Genomic DNA, 25,116 nt, shown 5'->3' with positions numbered 1-25,116 from the left:
AGTAAGTTATTGAGCCATTAGGAATAACAAATATAATTTATATGATCGCCTGGAACGTTAGCTGGAGATAGGCACCAGCACCCCTCCCGACCCTGCTAGGGATAAGGGTGTTAGAAAATGGATGGGTGGATGGAATTATGATTTACATTAAAACAATCCAAACAAATCATGTTAAAGGTGACCTATTATGCTTCCTGAAATAGGTTAGGATAGATCTATGATTTATACAAAACCTGTTCATTACATTTTTTGCACATATTCATTCTTAAATGGTGAGATCTTGGTCTGGTCAGTTCTGCCCATCAGCTGTTAAATCTAAATAATCAGCTGCTGACCACGCAACTCAACATTTACACTCAGACATGAAAATAGCTGCAAACAGAAGAGCAATTGTACAACAGTACATCTTTGAATAGCAGAAGTGGAGCCTCCTGCACAAGCAACAAAAATGCAGCAAGTGGTTTCTGGATGATAACTCAACAACAAAACACTTGTCTTTTCCAGCAGCCATTGTACAGGGCATACAGCCGTAAAACGGTGTATGCAGCTTTACCGGTAAAAGCGGTAAAGCTGTAGAGACCCAAACAGAAGTACAAAAACATGCACAGTGTGAATTTTGCATAATATTTCCACTTTAAGGTGAATGACTTTCCTGCTCAAATTAAATGCTTAAAACACAATAAATAAAAATATGTCTAAAAAAAATTCTCGTTAACTTTTCTGGCATTTAGCAAATAGAAATAATTTTGTTCATTCTTATTTACCTAAAATAAGAAAAAAATGCCTGATTTAACTTCAGATGGTGTGAAAAAAAATCATGTCTGTGTCTTTTTAACAGGTGTATGAAAATAGTTTGTTTCAACTGTAAATAATGTATTTTTTCCCAAATTTAGACTTTTACTCAAACATTAGACTGCACTTTATTACTAAACTTTGCTATTTGGATGTCAAGCACTTTCCAAACCTTGAAAACATATAATTGAAAGGATTTCAAGCATCTGTGTGTGAAAAACCAGAACAGGAAACACAAAAACCCGTTTTACTCGTAAAACATCTGAAGATGAAGCAACAGATGAAACCAAGAAAATACGTAGGGCTTAAACAGCCTTAGTCCGATCTTTTAATCTGTCTTACGGCGGGTCAATCAACCCGACTGACCTTCAACCGGACAGAGCGGACCGCAGCAGAACCAAGCCCCAATGACTTATCACGACGGGCTCCAGGACAGGACTGACCTCACCGGGGGTAAAAATGGCAGCAACAGTCACCGTTAGATGACTGGCGACCGCCGGAGCCCAGACCGCTGCGGTGCCGAGCTGGGCCGAGCCTATTTAAAGCCTTCCCCCTCCAAAGGTTCCCGTCTGTGTAACCGTTAAAAAGGGCCGTGGAGGCTTCCTGTGCAGGGCGTGGGGGGGCAGGAGGGAGGGAACAGCGAGGGTTTTATTTAGACATCAACTTCCTGTTTGCAAATGTTTCCCAGAAAAAAAAAATCCATGTGGAGAGAGCGAGAGAGAAAGAGAGAGAGAGAAAGATGCTTCCCTGAGTCTAATTACATGTACAGCTCGGCGCGCTGGCAGAAACCTAAATAGCAAATTTCCTCTGTTACAAAAACGTCTGAAGATTCTGCTACAGAAGAAACGGTTCTGGTCCGAATACGGTCCGATAATTAAAACCAGCTTAAAGCAACTATAACTAAAATCATTAAATTTTAGATTAGGACAAATATCCCAACTAAACTCATTTAATTTTATTTTCAGGAATATTTGTACTTTTTTAGCCTCTCAAAACTGTATATTAGCAATATTTGACAAACGTTCTGTAATAAATAAAAAAAACATCTGTAATAAACTCAAGATTTTTATAAAATATTTAATTTTTTTATATAACAAAATTTAATATTTTTTATTTAAAGAAAAATATTTTTAAATATATTTTCTTTTTTAAATACACTATAGAAAATATTTTTAATTTAGCAAAATATTCAGTTTATTTTTTTAACATAATTCGATATTTTTTTATTTAAAGAAAATATTTCATAAATATATTAATAGATTTTAACCAAACTAAAAGTATTCCTCTCCACCAGAACCAGATGAATCACAGTGTTGGTGGTCTGCTGCACACAAGGACACATAAATCACAACTCAGCCCAGAGCAGGTCATGAAATGGACCATGCATGGATGAAAAAGGTCAATAAATGGACCACAAACACTAAACTAAACAATCAGTCTGAATCAGTCTGAAAACCAGCATCTCGTTTTTATTTTAGTTTATGCTGCTGCGGCTTCACTCCAGTCCAGAGGAGACGACTCAACGGACAGGACGTTTTAGAAAATGGAGATATTTTTGAACGAAAAGCAAAGTGGCAAAGCAGAGCTGGCGCCTTCAAAAAACGCTCCGTCGTATCTTTTGGTCAGTTTATTTATAGTTGGATAAATTTAAGTAAATGAGGAGCATCTTTGGAAAATTTAGAGTCGGAACTTTAATGCATCAATTTTGAATAATTAATTACATAGATTTTAACGCATTAAAATTTGTATCGCAATTAATCACCTACTTACTTTACATTCGCTTGTTTCTGGTACCAACAGAAACAACAAACAATAATAAACCACAAAGCTGCTTTTCCTGGCTTACTGAGGGTTAATTTTTGGTTTAGAAAATGATCTTATTGGACTCTGGAAAAGACTATTTTTGCATTTAAGAAATTAGCGTATTACTGAAGCCTACAATAGCATCTCGACGCTAAACATGTTGCAGCAGCAAAACATCCCAATGCTAATGTTAGCATCCACAGTTCACATTTTTTCAAAGAAGTTACATAAATAACTGATGTCTGTTTTATTTGTTTTAGTGTACAGCATTTGGGCAAACAGTGTTGTTTTAAAGTGCTTTATAAATAAAAGTGTATTGTGTTGGAAGATGCATTTTACACCAATCTGATGATTGAATAACCTAAAAAAACAAATTAAAAACAATAAGCATCTTTGTTGTAGAGATTATATTTTTATTCATTCAATTATTTAGAAGCAAAAAAGGGTTTATGAATAGGAAATGTTGCTTATTTTGTCGATTTATATAATTGCAGACTGACTAGGTCAAAGGGGTCAGACAGAAACCATTTGTAGTAAAACATCACTCTTCCTGTTCTCAGTGGGCGTGGCTTAAGTGATGTCATGATTTGACCATTGGGTATTGCAGATGCGGATGAATCACTGAAGGTTTAGTGTCTCAGTGAGTTTGTGTTTGGAAGATTTAGCAGTTCTGTGTTATGGTAAGATGTAAAACTTCGAGGCCCTTCAGCATGCACGAAAACTTACCGTTTTGATAACTTTTATTCCCAAATAGGCAATGAACAAAACGACCAAGTTTGAAACAAATTGGTCAAAATCTCTAGGTAGAGTTCGATCAAATGCGGAAGCTGTAAACGGCAAAGTAGGGTCAAAATTGGAACTTCAGTCCAATATGCCCGACTTCCTGTTTGGTGTAGAGAATTTTCTGTACGTCTTCAGGAGTTCTCCAACTGCACCCAATTTCATGCCTCTATGATAAAATAAGGTCAATGTGGAGAGTATTTTTAAAGTTGCCTATTGAGCAGTTTCTGCGACGACCTTAAAAATATGTAAATTTCCCCCTTTTGTCCGTCAAGTTTGCTGAGTTTTCAGACAGGTTTAGGCCTCCAAAAAGCCAATTCACCTGTTAAAGAAATGCTAAGATTACAATTTGCAGTAATCATAGCTTAGCTGCTTGGGTCTAACAAGATTGAAAACACTGAAACCAATACATCAGTGTCCTTCTAGGTATGCGATGTTCCTGTTGCCATGGTTTCAACCCAAAAGCAAAAACCGGGCCAATGGCGGATCCCAGCTGAGGAGATGCTCAGCTCCACATATTTTAGAAGACACTCACATTTGGCTACTTATATCCTCTCTGGATTCGGGAATGAGTCCTGAGTCATTCTGACCGTTGATGCTAACGAACTCGAACAGGCAACGGGAGAAAAAGGTTGCGGTAAAGGTGAAGAGTTCAAACGTTCTTGTTGTCCGCCTGGTCCATGGCGTGTGTTTGTTAAACCAGAGGTTATATAATAAGACCAACTGGCATGGTTACTGGAGACAACATGATATCTGGGATGTCCTCACCCATTATCTCCTCTGGTTCTACCTCAGGTGTGACCGGGCGAGCCCACCTGTCCAACAACCCGACTGGGTTCACCTGCCGCTGAAACGGTTTCACAGCTGGAGCATTATTTATTTACGTATGATCACATAATGGTGAAAAGAAAGTACACCCTCCTCCTGTTTTTACATACCAGGATTAAAATAAAAATAAAAAGATATGGCTTATTCTGCTGATTTTTCATTTAATCCTTTATATACAATATTAGACAGACGTTAAAAGAGAAAAATAAATTCTTCAATTCCTTTTTTAAATAAGATAAAATGAAAAATTTAGGGCTTAAAATGCAATAACAGCATTTATTTAGTTAACACTTGATCATTTGAAGCAGCTGGAGCTAAAAAAATGCTTTTAACATCAAAATGTGAAAAACTCAACCCTTTCTGCTTTACATTTACACAGTGTAGGGTTGATGTGTTTATGTTTTTTAAATGAATAATTGGACAGCAAAAAGTGCTGAATAGGAAATTTGTTTGTTTCTTTTAACAGAATTTGAAGCTTGAGGAGTTTTTGGCAGAACAAAGTTTTTTTTAACCTTAAATATAAAATAAGTATATTTTTGTTCAGTTGTCAATTGCTCTGAGAATGTTGTTTTTTCAGCAAATTGTCTTTTTTTGGAGTCTGTATACTCCAATTAATGAGTAAATGATTATTAAATTAGTTGATGATTATTTTGATAATCAATCACGATTAATTCGATTAATTTTTTGTGGGTTAGTAAAAGTTTTTGGGATTTGATTTTGCTGATAATGAACACAAACATTTTAATTCTTCCTGTTTTCTCTTTAGATCCGAGGGAAAACACAAACATGTAGCCTTCACCCCCCACACAGACAAACACAGGCGATGTCTGGGTCTCATGTTATTATGGACATGCTGAACCGCTCAGACAATTATTCCTGTGTCTGTGTGTGGGTGTGTGTGTGTGTGTGTGTCGGTGCTTTCCTGCTGGTGTTGGAAGTGATTTGGAAGGAATGCAGTGGAAAAGGGAGGTGCGTCGCGGCCGTTAAACCAGCAGGGTTGCGCCCCAAATGAAAGCGCGCCACTAACGAGAGCGGATGCTAATTGAAGAGCCTCCCAGTGTGGGGTCACAAACGCACAGACACTCGATTTCCAACGCGGCTGAGGACGCTGCGCCTCGACAACTGCTCCGGTTTCTACAACTTTTTCAGATTCAGGGGGAAGGAACCAGTAACAGCATCATTATTACGCTAATCAGAGAGAAAACGGAGGTAATTAGTAGCAGTCAATCATTCCCACTGATCTGTAAACACATTAGCCTGAAAAATATCAACTTCTTAATGCCTAAATTTATATTGTTTCTGCTGCGCTGCTGTCTTAATTAGAGATTATTAATTTGGACATTATAAATTTAAGTATGATGCTAATTATACCCATCAGGCACTTAAGGAATGAAACAGACTTTCCATTATATTGATGTTGCTAATACTCAAACAAGAATATAAAATTAAGTAAAAATATGTTTGTTTTGCCAACATTGCTTCATAAATGCAGCTTAATGGCATAAAATTTGCAACTTTTTAAAAGGTCGTTTTATTACACTGTCCAAGAATTCTTTAGACTGTTTTACAATAAATAGATATCGTATTAGGATATGCACTTATAATATTAATTATTCATTATTTTCATCATTATTTATGCATATTTTCATGGTCTAAAGTTATCTGTTGAATCAAACTTGAGCTATTGATGAAATAATATTACAATTTCTACAATTATGCCAGAACGGGGCGTGCTGTGGTGGCGCAGGGGGTTAGCACGCCCCACGTTTGGAGGCCTTAGTCCTCGACGCGGACGTCGCGGGTTCGACTCCCGGTCCCGACTCCCGGTCCAGACGACCTTTGGCACATGTCTTCCCCCATCTCCTCACCCTCCTTCCTGTCTGCCTACTGTAGAAAAAATACGAGCCACTAGCGCCGCAAAAACTCTTCGGAGAAAAAAATGGAAAAAAAAAAAAATTATGCCGAAACTTTACAGGAGGGACAACGAGTCGAAGGACCATGAGATTATCACCCCGCTGTCTGTCTTTTTTATCAATTAGCGTCTCTGAATCTTGATGCTCTTTTGAGGTTACGTCCAAACACAGGATTAAAGCCTACTTCAAACATGTCCGCATATCTGGGAAAATGAAAACGTTTTTATGCATTTTGGGCTTTCATCCACACAAGAACTCCATTTAATATCGTTTAAAACAATTATTTATAAAACTTCAGACCAAGGTGGAGATTTGAGAAAACTATTTGTGTTTACGTGTGAACAAGGAGGAAACTGACATTTTCTGCGATTTAGATCGGAGCGGACCGACTGGACCCGATCAGTCGGAACACACCACACACTACAGGATCATCGGTTGCGATTATAGCAAGTCCAATCTTAAAACGTTGGACGTTCTAAGATTGTCGTAAGGGGAAAAAATCGTGTAGTGTGAAATATTGCATCAGGTCGTCGGATTCTGTATCTGAATCTAATGATTATTGAAGGGCAATATAGTATACAGACTTCATAATCTGTACTCTTTTGGTTGAATGTAGTTTTTATTTCCACTTTGGTTTTATGTTGTTTACCAGTTCCAGTGTTAAATGTTCTTTTGAAGATAAAGTGTATTTAATTTTGGCAGGACATCTCTTGCATTATTATGTCACTACCATTACATCAGTTTAAAATGGTCTTCAAACAATATTATTGTTTATTGCAATAATTTTTGAGACAATTAATTGCTCAGCAAAATTTGTTATCATGACAGGCCTATTTCTCACTAGCCTGATTTATTTGTAGTGAATGATGTATGTGGATTTTAAGTACTGTAGTTCTTAAAACATGGCAGCCACTTCCTTAATGACTTCAAAAAAGCTTCTGACTGTAACTCTATTTGTAGTATTAGCAGTAAATATTGCTGTGGTATCCGTTACTATACACCCAGACTTCCCGTCCGTCCCAGTGCTTCTCGTATTTATGGGTGTTGTGAAGAGCTCGAGTGACGAGGAGGTTAGCATACCTGCTCCTCTGTGATTAGCCCGGGGTGTGTCGGCTCGTTTTCATTGCTGTAGTGCAGAGGCAGAGTCTGACAGAGCTGGCCGAGCAGCATGGCCACTTCCTTCATGCTCCGCCAGCAACATACCAGCACCATCTGAGCCGTCACCCTGTAGCTCTCTCTGTCTGGAGAAAACACACACAAACACACAGAGTGAGGTGGGAAGGAAGACATCTGTGGTTCCAAATATGGACTTTTTGTTATTATTTACTCTTATTGTTTGGAAATGTCACACCGATTCATTTGGATCAGTAACTGTAAGAATTACAAGAAATAATTACAAAAGTTCCAAACATGTCAACCTTCCAGACCAGTCAGGTCTTCTGGTTCTTGTCTGCTCTGGACCAAAACCAGAACCAAACATGGAGAAGCAGAATTCAGTTTTCATGCTCCACAAATCTGGAACAAACTTCCAGAAAACTGCAAAACTGCCAAAACACTGAGTTCCTTTAAATCAAGGCTAAAACCCCCAACTGTGTAGAGCTGCCTTTGATTTATAATAACTGGAATATTAATAAATATATTTGCTTGATGATGGGATTTGACAAAATGTAATGTTTATTGCTCTTTACTGAATGGTTACTGTATTACTGTTTCTATTACAAAGCACTTTAAACTGCCTTGTTGCTGATATGTGCTATACAAATAAACTTTAACAAGTAAATAAACAACATAAAAAGATGAAACACTTCCCCCTTTTGGGCATCCCAGGTACTGCAAGAAAGAGATTCACCAAACTAAAAATCATGACAAAAAGACAATATAACCTCTTTTCAAGTCTAGCAATTTTGTTATTATAATTACAATATTGACTAAAAGAATGCTGTGTGTGAAAAGCTATGTCAAAACTTCCTGCTTCCTCAAGGGATGAGGTGGGAAAGTAGCAGCCAGGAGTTCCTAATCAAATGTACCTACATAATTGTCATCATCAGTAAAATTGGCTCTATAAAAGCAGGAATCTAGACAGTTTGAAGCTCTGGAGCACACAGGTGTGTGTTAAAACAACGGCAAACCAAACACAACAAACAACCCATCGGCAATAACCTCAGGAATCGCTGGCCTACCGTTTAGGAAAGGTTACAAGGATGCTTCCACACAGATTATGGCAATCGTTTTACAGAGAGAGAGAAGTGTGTTGGGTTTCACCCCAAAAGGCGAAACCCAACCTGTGTCGAGCCATGAGAGAGAGAGAAGGAAAGAAAGCTGGAACAGAAACGTCCCAAAAGAAATAAAAGAATATAAACACGACAATATAGGAGATTAAATAGTCCTTTCATAATCAGATTTAAGACATGTAATTTATGTATTTAAGACCAGCTTTCATTTATTTTTAAGAATTGGAGACATTTTAAGGACTTAATTTTAGATACATGAATTTAAGACTTTTTAAGGATGAGCGGACATCGGATAGTCTGGTCGAATCGGTTGGATTAGGGACCAAAATTGTAACATTTGTTACAATTTCAGCTGCTGCGGTTCAATTTCACACAGCAGCGTGTCAAACAAAGCAAACTAATTAAAATCCTGTTCCCTCCTCACCTGTGGGGGCGCTGCACGAAGGACTGCTGAAGAAAACCACAGAAAAACCTCAGAAAAAGACACTGAACGCAACTTCCTTTTTCACATGTAAACAAAAATTAAGATTTTAGCAATTGTAGGATTCATCTTTTATCTTTTGTAAATGAACCATTTCTCCTGCTAGCGCTGAATTAGCATGTTTGTTTAGGTTGTATTTACCCAGAATGCCCTGCGCTGTAGTCCACTTCCTGCTTTTGGAGCGGTTTCTTGTCCGCTTGCATCCACACATGCATTCAAAACTGATGCTAATTTGCATTTTTACACAGATGACGCAGATGAAACAGAAACTTTGAGATTGACTGAACTCGTCTCATTTAGTGTTTTTAAATCCAAACTAAAAGCTCTTGAGGGCGATTCTATGACATGTACCTGTTTTATAGTGTGACTTTTTCTTTTAACTGTTTAATTAGTTAAGTCCAGGCAGGGAGTCATGTTTTTTTTCTGTTTTATCCACAGTTTTCTCTCCACTCTGTCCTGCCTCTTGGCCAGGACTTCTTTGGGAAAGAGGCTTTTAATCTGAATGGGATTTTTATTCTGGTAAAATAAAATTTAAATAAAAAGAAAATAAGAAATAAAATAAAACTAATTTATAAGACCTTATAAAGCATTTTGAACTATCTTGTTGTTGAAATGTGGTATACAAATAAACTTTAACTGACTAATGTAAACAAACACAAAAAAAGATGAAACACTTCCCCCCTTTGGACATATCAGGTACTGCAAGAGGAAGAAATATTCAGCAAACTAAAACTATGGTAAAAAAAAACAAAAAAAAGACAATGTAACAAATCTAGCAATTTATCAGGAAATAGTAAAAATATTTATTAGTTTAAGTTTAGTATTGACAGAAGGCTGAAATAAACAAAAAGAAAAAGCTGCCTCAACCAGCAAACCAGAGTTTCTAGGTGAAAACAACAGGAATGTGAATAAACCCTACGAGTTATCACTGCTAAAAGCGGCTCTACAAGCTCTGGACTCATGGGGTGTACTTAGTTTGTCCACACGTAGGTTAACCATTTTGTTTTTGACAGCGGGAAATTTCATGTACCTGGGTTTAGCAGCGGTGTGCGGTGCGTCTGGGCCTGACTTCGATTATCTCCTTCGGGTTTCTCTAGCTCTCTGGCGCTGTTGAAGAAGTCGTTGGAGTCTCTGGGCTGAATCTCCTGCAGGATCCTCTGCAGACCTCCAGACATCTCTGTGTAAACACTCATTATTAACACACTTCACAGGTTTCCCCCACAGGATGGAGGAGAAGAGGACGACTACACTGTAAACGCAAACACTGTATTTAATTGAAAATAGTTAGTTAAATCAGTTTCATCAAATTTCTATCAACACTCATTTTTAGTACTTTGACTTTGTTGATGAAAAGTCTTACCACCTTACTCTACTTGATTTGTTTGAAAATTTTGATTTTTCTTCTGTGTTTAAAAGTACTTCACTGCATGTATCCAAGTACAAATACTTGGTTTTAGCAAGTATTGCTAATACTTGCTAAACTATTAGCAAGTATTAGCAATACTTGCCGCTAGTAAGCAGCAGCTTTAGCTGCTTACTAGCGGCTAAAGCTGCAGCCACTGCAGAAACTGCTTTAAGTAAGCAGCTAAAAAAAGCTGCTTACTTAAAACAAATAACGTTTACTTACTCGCTAAACTTAGGCTTACTGTCCTTACCGGAGTCGGTATCCATGGGGATGAGTCCCTCCGGCGACGAGCTCTGGACCACTGGGGACACCACGTCGGACATCCGGTAGCACACGGCGATCAGCTCCGACACCAGACCCGTCCACTGCTCCGTCTGACTCAAACACCTCAGAGCCCAGACGCACAGATCAGATTTACACCAGAGGACCAACTACAGGGTTTCACCAGCTCAAACTTAACACCATTTAAGAAGACTTGTATCACCGTAGAAACGTACAAAAGAAAATCTCTTGTTTAGATCATCACAGAATACACGTAGCGTCGTACGGCTGGGTGACAGGAATGAGCCAGAGGACAAAAGTCGTCCAGCAAACTGCCGATGATTTAAACATAAATGTAGATGATTGGGTGAGATTCTGGTCAGAGTAGAAGTAGAAAATACAGCCCTGGACGATACGGCTGAAAAATGTACTATGATATAAACATTTCATATCAGTCACAAACACAAAATCTTACCAACTATTTTTGGTCAAGTTTCTAGTGCAAATATCTAATTACAGTTGAAATAAGACAAAATTAGCTTAAAAGTAACTTTTCAGCAAGATATAGATCCTTGTTTTAAGTCAATTATTCCTTAATAATTAATTCCTTAATTAATAATTCCTTAATGTTCGGGCTTAATAATTAGCCCGAACATTAACAATGCTCGGGCTTTATTTGCAACAGTTGACAGAATCACAAACCCTCCTGTGACGTTACCGCCTGAATTCCAATGTATTGCCGCCTGCAACCAGTTTTCCAGCTTCTTTTCAGAGAAAATTCAAAAAATCAGAGGATTAATCTGTACATCCACTATAAAGTCAGTACCAATGCTGTGCCCAAACAAAACAAATACAGGAAAAATGACCCAATTTCAACTACTTAATTATAAAACCCTACAGGAAATTTTAAGTCAAATAAGCTCCAGTTCCTGCTGTCTGGATGTTTTACCCACACATTTCTTTAAGAAAGTCCTGCCTGTCATTGCTGCTGATCTGATCCAAATAGTAAACTCATCGCTCTCGTCAGGCGTTTTCCCCCAGGCTCTGAAAACAGCAGTAATCAAACCACTTATAAAAAAGAACAATCTGGACAAATCACTAATGCAGAATTACAGGCCGATCTCCAACCTCCCATTCATCAGCAAAGTTATTGAAAAAGCTGTGTGTAAACAATTAACTAGCTTCCTAACTATAACCAACCTCTTTGACTCCTTCCAGTCTGGTTTTCGTGCTCACCACAGCACAGAGACCGCCCTGGTAAAAGTGTTCAATGACATCCATATAAATACGGACTGTGGCAGAACCACAGTGCTGGTTCTGTTGGACCTCAGTGCAGCTTTTGACACTGTTGACCATGACATATTACTGAATCGACTGGAGAGTTGGGTCGGACTCTCCGGTCCAGTGCTTAACTGGTTTGAATCCTACATAAAGAACAGGGATTTCTTTGTTTCAATTGAAAACTTTTCATCAAAGAGGTCAAAGGTCACATGTGGGGTACCCCAAGGTTCAATCCTAGGACCCCTTTTATTCAATATTTATATGCTCCCACTAGCTCAGGTTATAACAGGAAATAATATTAGCTACCATAACTATGCAGATGGCACACAGCTCTACATTACGATGTCACCAGGTGACTCAGAGCCCATCCAATCACTGAACAGATGCTTAGAACAGATAAATGTGTGGATGTGCCAAAACTTTCTCCAGCTGAACAGAAACAAAACTGAAGTTATTATTTTTGGACCTAAAGAGGAACGATCTAGAGTCAATGCACAGCTTCAGTTATTACAACTGAAAACTAGCGATCAGGCCCGAAACCTGGGAGTAGTGATGGACTCTGACCTGAACCTCCAGAGCCACATAAAGACAGTTACAAAGTCGGCCTTCTATCACCTGAAGAACATTTCCAGGATTAAAGGACTAATGTCTCAGCCAGATCTAGAGAAACTCATCCATGCGTTCATCTTCAGTCGTATTGATTATTGCAACAGCGTCTTCACAGGTCTGTCCAACAAATTAATCAAACAGCTGCAGCTGATCCAGAATGCTGCTGCTCGCGTTCTCACTAAAACCAGGAAGATAGAGCACATAACACCAGTTCTAAAGTCCCTCCACTGGCTCCCTGTAGCTCAAAGAATAGACTTTAAAATACTGTTGTTAGTTTATAAATCACTGAACGGCTTAGCACCACAATACATTAAAGATCTGCTTTTATTGTATCAACCTTCCAGACCTCTCAGGTCTTCCGGTTCTGGTCTGCTCTGCATCCCCAGAACCAGAACCAAACGAGGAGAAGCAGCTTTCAGCATCTATGCACCACGAATTTGGAACAAACTTCCAGAAAACTGTAAAACAGCTGAAACACTGACTTCTTTTAAATCTCAACTGAAAACCCACCTGTTTAGAATTGTATTTGAAATGTAATCAATTACAAATTTATTGATGTAACTTGACTTAATGATTGATTCTATATTGCATTGTGATTCTGTGTTTGTTATGATGTAAAGCACTTTGAAATGCCTTGCTGCTGAAATGTGCTATACAAATAAAATTTGATTGATTTGATTGATTAATATTGATGAAAAAGGGATAGTTCTATTGGTAAATACATTAACATTACATGGAAAAATGTCTTGTTTACAAATTAAATAATCTGCCAATAGAACAAGTACCATACATTTTCATCAGTATTAGATATTTGCACCAGAAACTAGACCAACAATACTGGCTAAGATTTTGTGTTTTTGCAGTGTAGATAATTTATTGATTAGTTTTCCTTTTGTTGTTTTAAATATCTGAAATACTTCCCAACTGATGGCATAAACTTCTCTGCTTTATTTACAGTTTTCACTCCACTTTGTGTTTCTTTTATTTTTACGCAGTTCTGAACCACAGTGGCAGAACTTAAAAACTGCTGCTGCCTCAGTTACTGAAAAGGCCGTTGCTAGGTAACCAAAGAATGTCTGAGTTGCTAGGTAACCAAGTTAGTTGATTCCACCAACCTAGCTTAACTGGCTGTGAGACTTAAAGTCTTTTCATCTGCCTACATCTCCCAGAATGCTGTGCGGTTCTGGATTGGTCTTCAATGAATAGTCTATAAATTGAATAATGACAATTCTATCAGACGTATTATTACGTGTTGATATTTATCTGATATATATTGATTTATTGTCCATCCCTACTTACCAATGATAGAAGCAAAAAAGCTAGCTAGCTTTCTGGCTAGCACGGGTTTATTAGCAGCTAGTTAGCAGTAGCCTCAACCTAAAGATATCTCAAAACATTTGCTTGATGAAACATAAACTACATAGACTATTATATTTAATTAAACCACAATTAAATTAGGACTGCGATCCTAATTTAATTGGATCGCATATTTAAGGCCAACTTACATATTTTCTGATTCAATTAAAACATTCTAAGGCCTAAATTTAAGATAAAAAGCGATTCTCATGCTCACTCTGTGCTCAGACGCTGCAGGACGGCAGTGATGCAGTGCGCTCTGCCGTAGAGCGGAAACGAAGCGGCCGCCTGCAGCAGCGACGCCTCGGCTCCAGACAGCTCCGCCTGCAGACGGCGCAGCAGCAACCGGACCACTGACACGAGAAAAGCGGTCAGACATGCAGAGGTGACAACAGCACTCACTCTCTACTTTAGTAGAATTACAGACACTTGTATGAAAAAATACTCCAGTAAAAGTAAAAGTAAAGAAGTACAAGTTTTGAAATCTACTTAAATAGAAAAAGCAAAAAGTAATTTCCATCTTGAAGAATACAAAATGACTCAGACGAGTCGAAAATACTTAAAAAGTTCTATTTTTTGTGCAATCCGTGGATTTTTTTTCCATTTGATTTTGATTTTTTCATCATGGAAGTAAAGAGCCATAAGTGAAAATGTAAGGAGTCAAACACGTGCCAAACTTGAGGCCTGAGGGACAAATCTGGTCCCCCATAACCTCCAGGGTGCTTAAATATTATTTTATCAATAAAATTAATGGGTTTTTTATCTATTTTCTGCCAGATTACAATCAGTCCCTCCAATTTCTTGCAAATTATCGTGGAAATTAACGCAAAATCAGCAAATCCCAGAAATTCTTTGAGCAAATGCAGGTTTTTCACAAAAATGGTCAAAACATTACAGTTTCAGTAATGCTAACAGCTGCCTCAGCCTTAGCTGATGTCAGATTATACGTCGCTTTTACCGACATACATAAGCACAAATAATGTAAATATCTCTAAATTAACACCACAAAAACTTTTTTATTGCAAAAACAATCACAACATCCTGGAGGGACTGAAAAGAGGTTCAATATTATTTCATTTTAATAATTTATTAATGTCTTAATGGGTTTTATCAACACATTCTGGCACAACAGGCCCTTTAAGAGCATTCATGATCTTAATTTGGCCCAAAACAAAAATTAGTTTGACACTGCTGGAGAAGAAAGCGGGAGGAAGTAAAAGTAAAAAAATACTCAAGTAAAGTACAGACACCTGAAAAATCTACTACAGTAAAGTAATAAATTACTTAAAATTTTTTACTGCAGACATGTGATCAACGCTACGATCTGCAGCTGTCGCGGTTTTTACCAGCCAGCGCGTTGAGCTCCAGGATGAGCGACCGGGACGCCTCAGGCCGGATCTGGAGGTCCAGACCCGGATCGCATTGCAGCAGAACCGGGAGCAGGTCCGGCTGCTGCAGCAGCAGGTGCAGCAAGTGGGCGGCGGTGACGCTGTCGTAGGGTTTGGTGCTGGTGCTGAGGTCCAGAGCGGCCCTGAGAACAGAGAGCATCGTCTCCGGAACCTTGAAAGAAACAAATGGATCAAAATGGCAAATCAGAAAAAAACTGGAGGAGAAAAGAAAAGAACAAGAGAGAAAGATTCGTCCTCACAGAGTTACAGAGAAAACCAGAGTTTAAGAGTTTAATCAGTCGGATTTAAAAATAAAATACAATTCACAGTGAAGGAAAGAAAGAAGGATGGATGAAAAAGAAGCAAAGGACATAAGGAAGGAAGGAGAGGGGAGAGGATGAAAGAGTGAACAGCAGGTAAGAAGGAAGGATAAAATGAAAGGAAGGAAAAGTAGTGAGGGAGGGAGGGAGGGAGGGAGGGAGGGTGGGTGGGTGGGTGAGTGAGTGAGTGAGTGAGTGAGTGAGTGAGTGAGTGAGTGAGCAAGCAAGTAAGTTAGGGACGGACGGACGGACGGACGGACGGACGGAAGGAAGGAAGGAAGGAAGGAAAATGAAAGAGAACGGAAGGAAACAAGGAATGAATGAACACAGTAAAGGAATAGACGATGCAAAGAAAGACAGTCAGATGGAAAGAAGGAAGGGAAGAAACCAACTGAAGGATTCAAGGAAGGAAGGAAACGAGCCCCTGCTTCCTTCCTTCCCGTGTTTAGTGTTTCTCCAGTGGTCAGACTGGTTTCATGTCTGAATCTAAGCTTATTATCACTGCACACATGGATACAATGTTAACCTGGAGTCCAACAGCGGACGGAGGAAGCTGGCTCAGCAACGACGTGGCGAGCTGCTTGACTTCCAGGAAGTTGCTGGCCACGCAGTTCAGGACGTTCTGAGCATGTGCGGGGGTCACGACCTCACCGAGGGCAAACGGGCCGGGCTCTGGGAAACGGAGTGAGAAGGGGGCGATTAGAGACAGATGGATCCACTATCAGCATTTAAATATAAGCTCTGATTGGTTACCAGCAGTGAAGGAGAAGAGCTGACTCAGCAGGTTCAGCAGGCTGAGGGACAGGAGGCATTTGGAGAACGAGGCTCCAGGGGGCAAAACCTCCAGCAGGTTCCCACACAGCCAACGAAGAAAAGCCTGAAACCAAGAAAATTCCCTAAAATTAGAGTTTCGGTTCAGATCAGATCATCGTGGCAGCGACTCTTTGCTCACCCTGTACTGATCCAGGGAGCACTGGTCTTCAGCCCGGCGCTCCTGGACGAGTCTCTTCTGCAGCAGCTGGCTGCTGTCCTTCACCCTGCAGAGCAACTGTGAAGCACAGGAGGAGGTTTATCAGACTGCGAGGAACCGACAGAACCTGTTAGCCGCTACAGCTAGCGACGCGCATTGAGTCAAACTGTTCTGATGCGGCATGAGCAGGAATCAGTCACAAAAATGATCATATCGCCATAATTTCTTCTATAAACCATGGCTTAAATTATGCAGTTATTTAAACGCTAAATGACACCGCACTTCACAACATAGGTGCATGTTGTAGTTGTCAAAGTCAAGCTAGTGTAACTGACCTATTCCTCAATATTTTAAAAATAAGATAAATTGTTCACTGTTCTTTTAGACCTTGTTAGCTAGCTATTGCAGTGTTGACAATTAATGACAAAACATGGCATCACTTTATCAGATCATTTCTGATTGACTCGACAAACAGCAATGGTGTCCAATCAAAGCCTCACCTTCTTCATCAGGCTGGCGGTTTGCTGCCTGACGCCTGGTGATTGGCTGTTCAGATTGGGAGGGAGGAAATGGCGAATGAGATCCATTTCCTGTGAGGTCAGAACCTTGGTGCTGCGGTGACTCTCACACACCAAACCCAGAGCGTCCATCCTCACCTGCAGGAACCGGAGAACCAACTCCATAATTTACTGGGATTTTTTGGGATTCACCAACAGAAAGTAGGGCACACTTGTGAAGTAGGGATGCAAAGAATTATTCAACTTACAATTAATTGTCAAGCAATGGTTTATTAGATTAAAATTTGTTCCAATGTGTTAACTATTAGCGTCCCTTAGACCTTCTTTCAGTGTTGTAGTTTAGCCGCCATCCAGCAGAGGGCGCTGATGTTCATCCTTCAGTGGAACCAGGAGAGAAACAAAGATGGCGGCTATCCCAGGACAGCTCGAAAGAGAAACGGTTCAGAGACAAAATGCACTGTCTCTGGTTCTGTTTAGAAATATAAACACTCGACAAACTTGGCCGCGCTTTATTGATATTTATATGACGGAGCAGCGTCACCTTCTCATTCAAAAGTTACTGAAGTGCTACAAAGGCGCTCCACAGTTGTTCCCTACTTTGCGTTGGGTTAGAGTTGTGACCTGGAAAAGTGGGAGAGCTCACCTGATCGTGTTTGTGGATGAGTGCTTGTTGCAGCAGTGAGAGTGGGATCAATCCGCCACACAGACTCTCCTCTGAGGCTGCGGAGACTCCCTGGGCTCTGGCCGCCCGCAGGCAGGTCATCAAGGCTCCCAGAGCTCCTCTGCTGGATGAAGGACCTGATAATTCAGGAACACATTGGAATTAGGAATGCTAATCAATCAATTATCGCTTAATGGCTTATTAGATTAAAAATTATTCGAATTGATTAACTAAAAATCTTTTGTTGTTGTAGTTTGGCCTCCATCCAGCAGAGGTGGCGGTCATTCTTAAGCGGATACAAAATGGCAGCTATCACAGAACAGGAAAGAGAAACGATCCAAACATAGTCTGGTTTGGGATGAAAAATCCACTTTATGCGGTTTTGAAATATAAACATTCGGGTGGATTAAGTTATCACCTGAATTCAGCCGGAGTGGCGTCACCTTCTCAACCAAAAAAAAACTGGTTTGCCACGAAGGCGAGGATAATGTGACAGAAATAATTGGTAAATGGGAAAGCCTAAGGTGATTTATTTTTTAAGATTATTTTTGTAAGAAGGCAAAAACTCTGAAACTTAGAAACTGCAGCTCAGAGGAGGAGCTTCACCTCGGAGGCGGGGCTAAGTACACCCAGGCGTTTTGCACAGTTGAATGGTTGTCATGGAGATTAAAGGATTTGTCAAACATGCATGAAAGAATCAAAGCGTAGTATATTAATATGACTTACAATGTAATTTAATGTCTTGAAATTGGGCCTCTGTCTCTTTCAAACCTCCTGCTTTTTCTGAAACCACCTTCAGGAAGTCATCACAACATGGCTCCTCTATTAACTCTCTATCAACGTTTTTAGCATCGTTACACTGAGAAGTAACTCCTACTATGACATGCCCAGTTCCACCAGATGTTTCCTAATGGCTGCTGGCCAATCTTGAAGGAGACAGGAGAGGATGTGTTGCTCTGTGAAGCAGAAGCTCTGAAGCCAGGAAACTGCAGCTCAGAGGAGGAGCTTCTCCTCTGAGGCGGGGCTAAGGCCACCCAGGCGTTTTTCCAAGAATCAAAGCAACGCTCCAGGTATGTTTTTGATGAGGAAATAACATCATAGCATAATGTAACGCTTAAAAAAAGTGGATTTTTAATAATACTTAATACTTAAGAAAATGGCTGCTCAGGTCAATCAATGTTAGATTAACTCATTAATCGATAACTTGCATCTGTAGTTGGAAGTCTTTGTTTTTGAGGCAGATTAACAGCGACTGGTCACTACTGTGTTAGTTCTGTACCTGTCCTGGAGGGCGGCGCCCCCTGCAGGGCGTGCACCATGTGTGCCAGACTGGAGGGACTGCACCGCAGCAGCTTAGGCAGGAAGTAGTCCAGTATGTAGGTGGTTTGGTCCGGCCTGGTGTGGCACAGAACATCCAGCAGGGGGTTCACCCAGATCCGGTGCCACAGCTCCATCCAGTCCGATTCCCGTGCCGACAGCTGCGCCTTGTGGCTGACGAAGAGCCTCTCCAGGAGGTCGCTGGCGTACGGAGCCACCGTTTGATCGCCCATCAGGTCCAGGAGGAGAGAGGGCAGACGGGGCTGGACAGCCAGCAGGTGCTCCGCCCCGTAGAGCTCCACCAGGCAGCCCAGAGAGCCGTACTTCCCCCTCATGTGCCACTCCAGGCCCAGCAGGCTGCGGGTCAGCTCCACCACGTACGGATCGGAGGCCGGGTCCGAGTCCGCCGGCTTCGTGCGCCGGTGCAGGAGCAGGAGGTTGTGGAACAGAGAGCGGGTTTGGTGGCGGACGCCGTCCAGAGGATGCTCCCAGTGGGAGTAGATGTGATCCAGCAGGTGGCGCTGCAGTTTGGATTCACCGCATAGCGCCACCTGGAGGCTGGGAGGACAGAGGCCCGTTTCCTCCTGTAGGCAGTCCAGAGCGGCGCCGCTCCAGAGGGTCAAAACCCGAGCTACCACCATGGCTGTGCTGGACTCCTTTACACTGCAAGAAAGAGAAAATCACCTTAACGGTCACCGATTATGCTTCCTTGAACAGATTAGAGCTGGTTTATGGTCTATACAAAACATCTCCAGCACATTTTTTGCACAAAATCATTCTAAGATAATGAGATGTTAGTCTAGTCAGCTGTTTTAGGGCCTCTTGTCACTTTAAATCCAAATAAGCTGCCGTTGGCCACGCCCCCAACTCAACCTTTGCAAACAGAAGCACAATTATACAACCGTATATCTTTGAAAAGCAGAAGTGGAGCCTCCTGCACAACCAACAAGAATGCAGCAAGTGGTTTATGCATGGTAAGTCAACAACAAAACGCTTGTCTTTTCCAGCAGCCATTGTACAGCACCTGCACCAGTAAAACCAGCTGACTAAACGGGTTGGAGCTCAGCTTGGGTTGCTAGGTAACAGGCGGAATTCTGCTGTGGTTGCTAGGTAACAGAGCAGTGCCACTCAATAGCAGGTAGGTTTTTGAAACTGTTCATTTTCTATACACCAAAAAACATTAATTTATAGCCAAAAGGCAGCTGGGCGGTTTTATTAAGCGGTTGGACTGTTTTTAGCAGCAGTAGAGATCCAAAAGAAAGTATAAAAATTAATTTTGCATGATAGGTCCCCTTAAATGTAATAAATAAATTAAACAATTTTTTAAATCTGCAACTAGAACCAGGGTTTGTACACTTTTCCCACATTAAAATTGAAGCATTTTCAAACGGCGTACCTGACGTCCAGGTCCAGCAGCGTCTCTGGGACCAGCAGCAGCAGCTCCTCCCACTGCGGCCCGGGCAGAGAGCCTTTCCAGCCCAACATGGCCAGAGCGCCGTGGCTCAGGTACAGGGCCACACCCGGAGGCCGTCCCCTCTTACACAGAGCCTCGCAACTCAGCTGGAGCCACCGCGGGGCCGAGTCCAAACGCGGAGCGGAGCCACGCAGCAAACTGCTCACCTGTTGAAATCATCAAAGGCACAGAAACACACAGAATGACTCAAATACTGATTCAATGTTTCTGGTTTCTTTAGAATATCGTAAAACTATGGTGAAGAAAACGTACATTCCATTTCAGATCAGTTCTTTCTGTCTTTTCTGCACAGATCTTCAGGTGTTTTCACTCCTCATAGTCGGTTCAGCAAGATATAAGAGCTTGTTTTCAGTCAAAAAACAAGCTCTTATTGTTCATAAAAAGCACTAGTAAAAGCAGATTTTTCACTCATCACAAGACATTTTTCCCATGTTATAAGTGAAGAAACCTGCCAGTGGAGCTAGCACTTCTTCATCAATACTAAGGAATTATTTAGTTACAACAAGCTCCTATGTCTCCTATAGGACTTTTGAACTAAAAACTAGATAAAAAATAATTGGTAATATTTTGTGTGTTTGCAACATGATACAAAAACCACATCTGCATCTCCTGGATTTACTTCAATCTTGGAAAAATTATGTTTTTTGCTCATAAATAAATTTTTTTTTCTTGCAAATGTTTGCCTTTACAATATGAGAGAAAGCCTTAGTTTTAGTATCATAAATTATTTATTTCTTTTTGACATCAGAACATCCATGTTATGTTTTGTTTATTTAATCCAAAAAAATTAATCTAGAGATTTCTATGGAAATGGACGTCTCTGTGACCACATCAATTTATTTCTTTTTTATTTTCTTTCTCTCCCTCATGGAAGCTTTTTTTTTTCTTCTATTCCAGCTTAAATATTGACGACCAGAATCGATTCTTGGAATTAAATCATTCTAAAACCTGTTTTAGATCCTAATATTAACATTTATTTTCTCTGATCCAGAACAGAGAGAGGGTGTACTTTCTTTTTCCAGACGGCAGGACTCACCACTGAGGCGACTTCGTCTCCGGCGCCCATGACGGACCTGATGAGCAGAACCACGGCCATGCCTGCTGTGCTCTGAACCGCCTGGATGAACTGTTCTGCAGGCGGAGAGAAAAACAGAAGAATCCAGTTAGATTCATGTTTGACTTATTTATCTCAAACAAGATTTTAAAAACAAGAAAAAGATCAAACAGTAGGACAGAGAAAAAATTTGCATACACAACCAAGAAACGGAGTAGGAAGAAGTGAACACTTATTTAATCCCACCCCTTATCTCAGTTTGATTAAATATATACCTACCAACACTCTAATTATTAAAATTTGTAATTAAAACCATGTTATAATATCCATGTGCCAACAAATAAATTAGATTACATAGACAAAATGACTACAAAATAACTCTCATGACAAGACAGTAAAATCTACGGATAATAATAATGTTAATAGTAGTTTCTGTGTGTTTCTGACCGTCAGTGAGGATGTGGATGTAGCAGCTCAGCAGGCCGCCCAGCGGCTCCGGCGGCGCCGCCCCGACGGCGCCCTGAGATCTCTGGAGAACCAGCATGGACGTTTTCACCGCAGCCAGGCAGGACTGCATCAGCTGGGCCTGGGCGATGTGGCGCCCTGCAAGACCGCTGAGTGACCAGCAGGGGGCGACAGACGCAGGCAAATGAAAGAATTGCTGTTTGTCTAGGATGGAAAAATGTCGTAAAATACAAGGAATTGGCTGCAGAAGTTTTGATTTTTGAGGGTTTTTAATAATCCACACAAGCCCGGCTATTCAGTTAGAGTTACTGTAACCACTTAAGCTTTTTTAATACAATGTTAAAAATATATTAACAGATGCAACTAAACAAATATCTCGTTTTAAGTAAATAAATATTGTATCACCTAACATGCAAATAACATTTTATTCCCTTAATTTAAGCTTGATCATTAGTAGCACAGGATGCTTCTGACGATAAAAAAAAACTAACAACGTATGAAAAGGTCAGTACTTTCTGTTCAACTTAACATGAATACAGCGTACGGCCGATCTGTTGATTATTTTCTGATTTACTGATTAATAATTTGATAACAAAAGAAGCTTAATAGGAGATATTTTTATACAGATTTTGAACCAGTTCAACCTAAAACTGCCACTTGAGATTTGAGTAAGACACATTTACAGAAAATAAATTTGTTTGTCTTAAATGCACAATGTTTTGTACTATTTGCACAATTTTAGCTTAAATATTGCCTTTTTTAGTCTGTGTACTCCAGTTAATGATTAATAGAATACTCCATTAGTAGATGATTATTTCAATAATCAATTAATCACAATTAATCAGATTAATAATTTCAATATTCATTTATATTTAAGTATTGAAGTTAAACAAATTGAAGGTAGTTGTTATTTTTTGTTATTAAACCAACAACACAGTAGTACGAATGCTAGTGAAAAAGCTCCACACCATGATGCTGCCACTACCATGCTTGATTGTTGGTATAGTTTTCAATCTTATGTGGATTAAGGAAAACCAATAATAAACACAAACTGGAGCATCCAGTTATTGTTTCTAAACTCCACTCTGGAAAAATATTAGTTCCCATAAATCATTAAAGGATAAAATTTTAGTCCATCAGCTAAAAAACACAGAGTTCGTTTTCATACCTGTTCTGCTGAAGGTATTTGTGTAAAACCTCGCAGATGAATTTTAACACTATCAAAACAAAACAAAGAGAGACTTTGATGAAATTTAGTCTGCAAAGAGAAAACTCTTCAAACTCTTTAAACTTTTCAAACAAACCTTGAAGCAGCAGCTTGTTAATGCATCTTTCACCTGGAAAAACCCCCAAAATAAAACATAAACTCATTGCTTCCTATTAAAGTAATTTAATAGGCAGAAGTGATTTTCTTTTCTTACTTACCAAGATGGAAGCCATCCAGGCAGGCGCCGATGGTGTCTATCGTGTGTGGATGCTGTTCTGAGCATGTACTGGACAGACAGTCGGACAAACAGGAGGACAGACTGTCCACAGCCCGTCCCTGAAGACACTGAGGCACTGAACTCAAAGCACTGAGGAAAGACACAACAAGGTAAGGTAATTTCATTTATATTACACATTTTCAGCAACAAGACAATTCAAAGTGCTTTACATAAATTAAAAGGAAATACAAACAAAATAACAAACTAAAGGAAAGAGCAAAAGAAGAAAAATAATCTAATAAAGCCTAAACATTTTTCAGGCTTTAATCTGTGAAAAACATTGAAAACCGTCTTTTACTACTTTGTGTTGTTTATCCCAGGAAACTCCATGAGAAAATTTGAAAAAGTTCAAGAGATGTGAAATTAAAAGCGAGTTCTACCTGGCTGCAGCCTGTCTCAGGGGGTTCTTTGCCTGCACAGAGGTGTAGATCAGCGATAGGGCGTTCAGACAAGCATCCAGTGCTTCACCACCGTCTTCCTCACTCAGAGCCTCCAACTGGGATCCAGCCTGATGGAGCACGGACACAAACACATCACAACATCCATCTGAATACACAGAAATGTGTGTTTTCCAGGCATGGAGTGTCATTTTATAGCACAATCCACTATGTTACCTTCAGTTGTGATTGAAATGCTATATATACTATATATATATATATATATATATATATATATATATATCAAATATGACTTAAATTAAATTTTACTTATTAATTTAACACTTTGAAATTGGGCCTCTGTCTCTTTAAAAACTGCTGTTTCTGAAATTCCACCTTCACGAAGTGATGACAACATGGCTCCTCTACTAAACCCTTTGACATTGTTTTTAGCAGCGTTTCACTGAGAAATAGCTCCTATAATGAAACGTGCAGTTCCACCAGATGTTTGCTAAATGCTGCTGGCTAGTCTGAAGGAGCTGAGTGGAAGAGGGTTGCTCTGTGAGGCGGAAGCTCTGAAGCTCAGAGGAGGAGCGGCGCCTCGAAGGCGGAGCTAGGTCCGCAGGCGTTTTGCACAACTGAATGGTTTCCATGGAGATTAAAGGATTTCTCAAACACGCATGAAAGAATCAAAGCAAAACTCCAGGTGTGTTCTTTTTTTTTTTTTTTTTACGATGGAATGACATTATACCATGATGTAACGCTCAAAAAGTCGATTTCACATAACACTACATCATAATACAGGGACCTTTTTAATCAGCTGGATCTGCTGCACGGCGTCAGTCAGCTGAAAGCAGGTCTGCAGGGTCTGGGCAAGATGTTTGACTTCATCTGCGCCTCCGTCGACAGAGAGGGACGCTGGGTGGGGCAAGAAAGGAAGACAAGTGAGCGGATATTCGGGAAAATTCAAAGCTAGAGCATAAAGATTGTAGAAATCTTACCTATAAGCTGGCATAGCTTCTCCTCATCCAATGCCACCGCCTCCATTTTAGTAGTTTTCTTCTTCACCACCATAATTTAACACTATAATAAGCTGTCACATAGTCAGATGTTTTCACTGTATGCTCTTAGACATGTTATATATTTTAAAAATCAGATAACTACTTCTATAGAAGCACAGCAAGAAACCAAGCTTTGTTGCTAAAGTTCGCCAACTTTCACAAGCCCCCTGAAAATAACTCAAAGTCTACATTAAAAAGACGTTAAATACAAGTAAAGCTATAAAACTGCAACATAATATCAGTAGCAACTCAGAAAATGCCGTTTGATGAAAACATAAAAGGCATTT

At 40.0% G+C, this 25,116-nt stretch overlaps 1 protein-coding gene across 2 annotated transcripts in view; it reads right to left on the bottom strand.

Moving 5' to 3' along the window:
- thada (THADA armadillo repeat containing) overlaps window positions 1–25,116 on the bottom strand; it is a 110,001-nt gene that overhangs the window by 84,840 nt on the left and 45 nt on the right. The window contains exons 2-21 of one of the 2 annotated variants that reach the window (XM_032553878.1): window positions 24,770–24,861; window positions 24,577–24,686; window positions 23,772–23,899; window positions 23,333–23,481; window positions 23,212–23,244; window positions 23,076–23,124; window positions 21,890–22,056; window positions 21,425–21,519; window positions 20,311–20,534; window positions 18,877–19,577; window positions 17,580–17,734; window positions 16,919–17,074; window positions 16,401–16,496; window positions 16,202–16,325; window positions 15,975–16,120; window positions 15,087–15,300; window positions 13,958–14,093; window positions 10,484–10,620; window positions 9,859–10,005; window positions 7,197–7,357 (exon numbers count right to left, since the gene is read on the bottom strand). In XM_032553878.1, the coding sequence (XP_032409769.1) occupies window positions 7,197–7,357; window positions 9,859–10,005; window positions 10,484–10,620; window positions 13,958–14,093; window positions 15,087–15,300; window positions 15,975–16,120; window positions 16,202–16,325; window positions 16,401–16,496; window positions 16,919–17,074; window positions 17,580–17,734; window positions 18,877–19,577; window positions 20,311–20,534; window positions 21,425–21,519; window positions 21,890–22,056; window positions 23,076–23,124; window positions 23,212–23,244; window positions 23,333–23,481; window positions 23,772–23,899; window positions 24,577–24,686; window positions 24,770–24,842 (3,201 nt within the window). In that variant the 5' untranslated portion in view covers window positions 24,843–24,861. The remainder of the gene's footprint in view (window positions 1–7,196; window positions 7,358–9,858; window positions 10,006–10,483; window positions 10,621–13,957; window positions 14,094–15,086; window positions 15,301–15,974; window positions 16,121–16,201; window positions 16,326–16,400; window positions 16,497–16,918; window positions 17,075–17,579; window positions 17,735–18,876; window positions 19,578–20,310; window positions 20,535–21,424; window positions 21,520–21,889; window positions 22,057–23,075; window positions 23,125–23,211; window positions 23,245–23,332; window positions 23,482–23,771; window positions 23,900–24,576; window positions 24,687–24,769; window positions 24,862–25,116) is intronic. The other variant, XM_032553879.1, reaches the window with a different exon arrangement.

Source organism: Xiphophorus hellerii, chromosome 22 (genome assembly GCF_003331165.1).
Source record: "Xiphophorus hellerii strain 12219 chromosome 22, Xiphophorus_hellerii-4.1, whole genome shotgun sequence".
NCBI lineage: Eukaryota > Metazoa > Chordata > Actinopteri > Cyprinodontiformes > Poeciliidae > Xiphophorus > Xiphophorus hellerii.
Note: the sequence above shows the minus strand (reverse complement) of the source record. Positions and strands in the feature narration are given on the sequence as shown.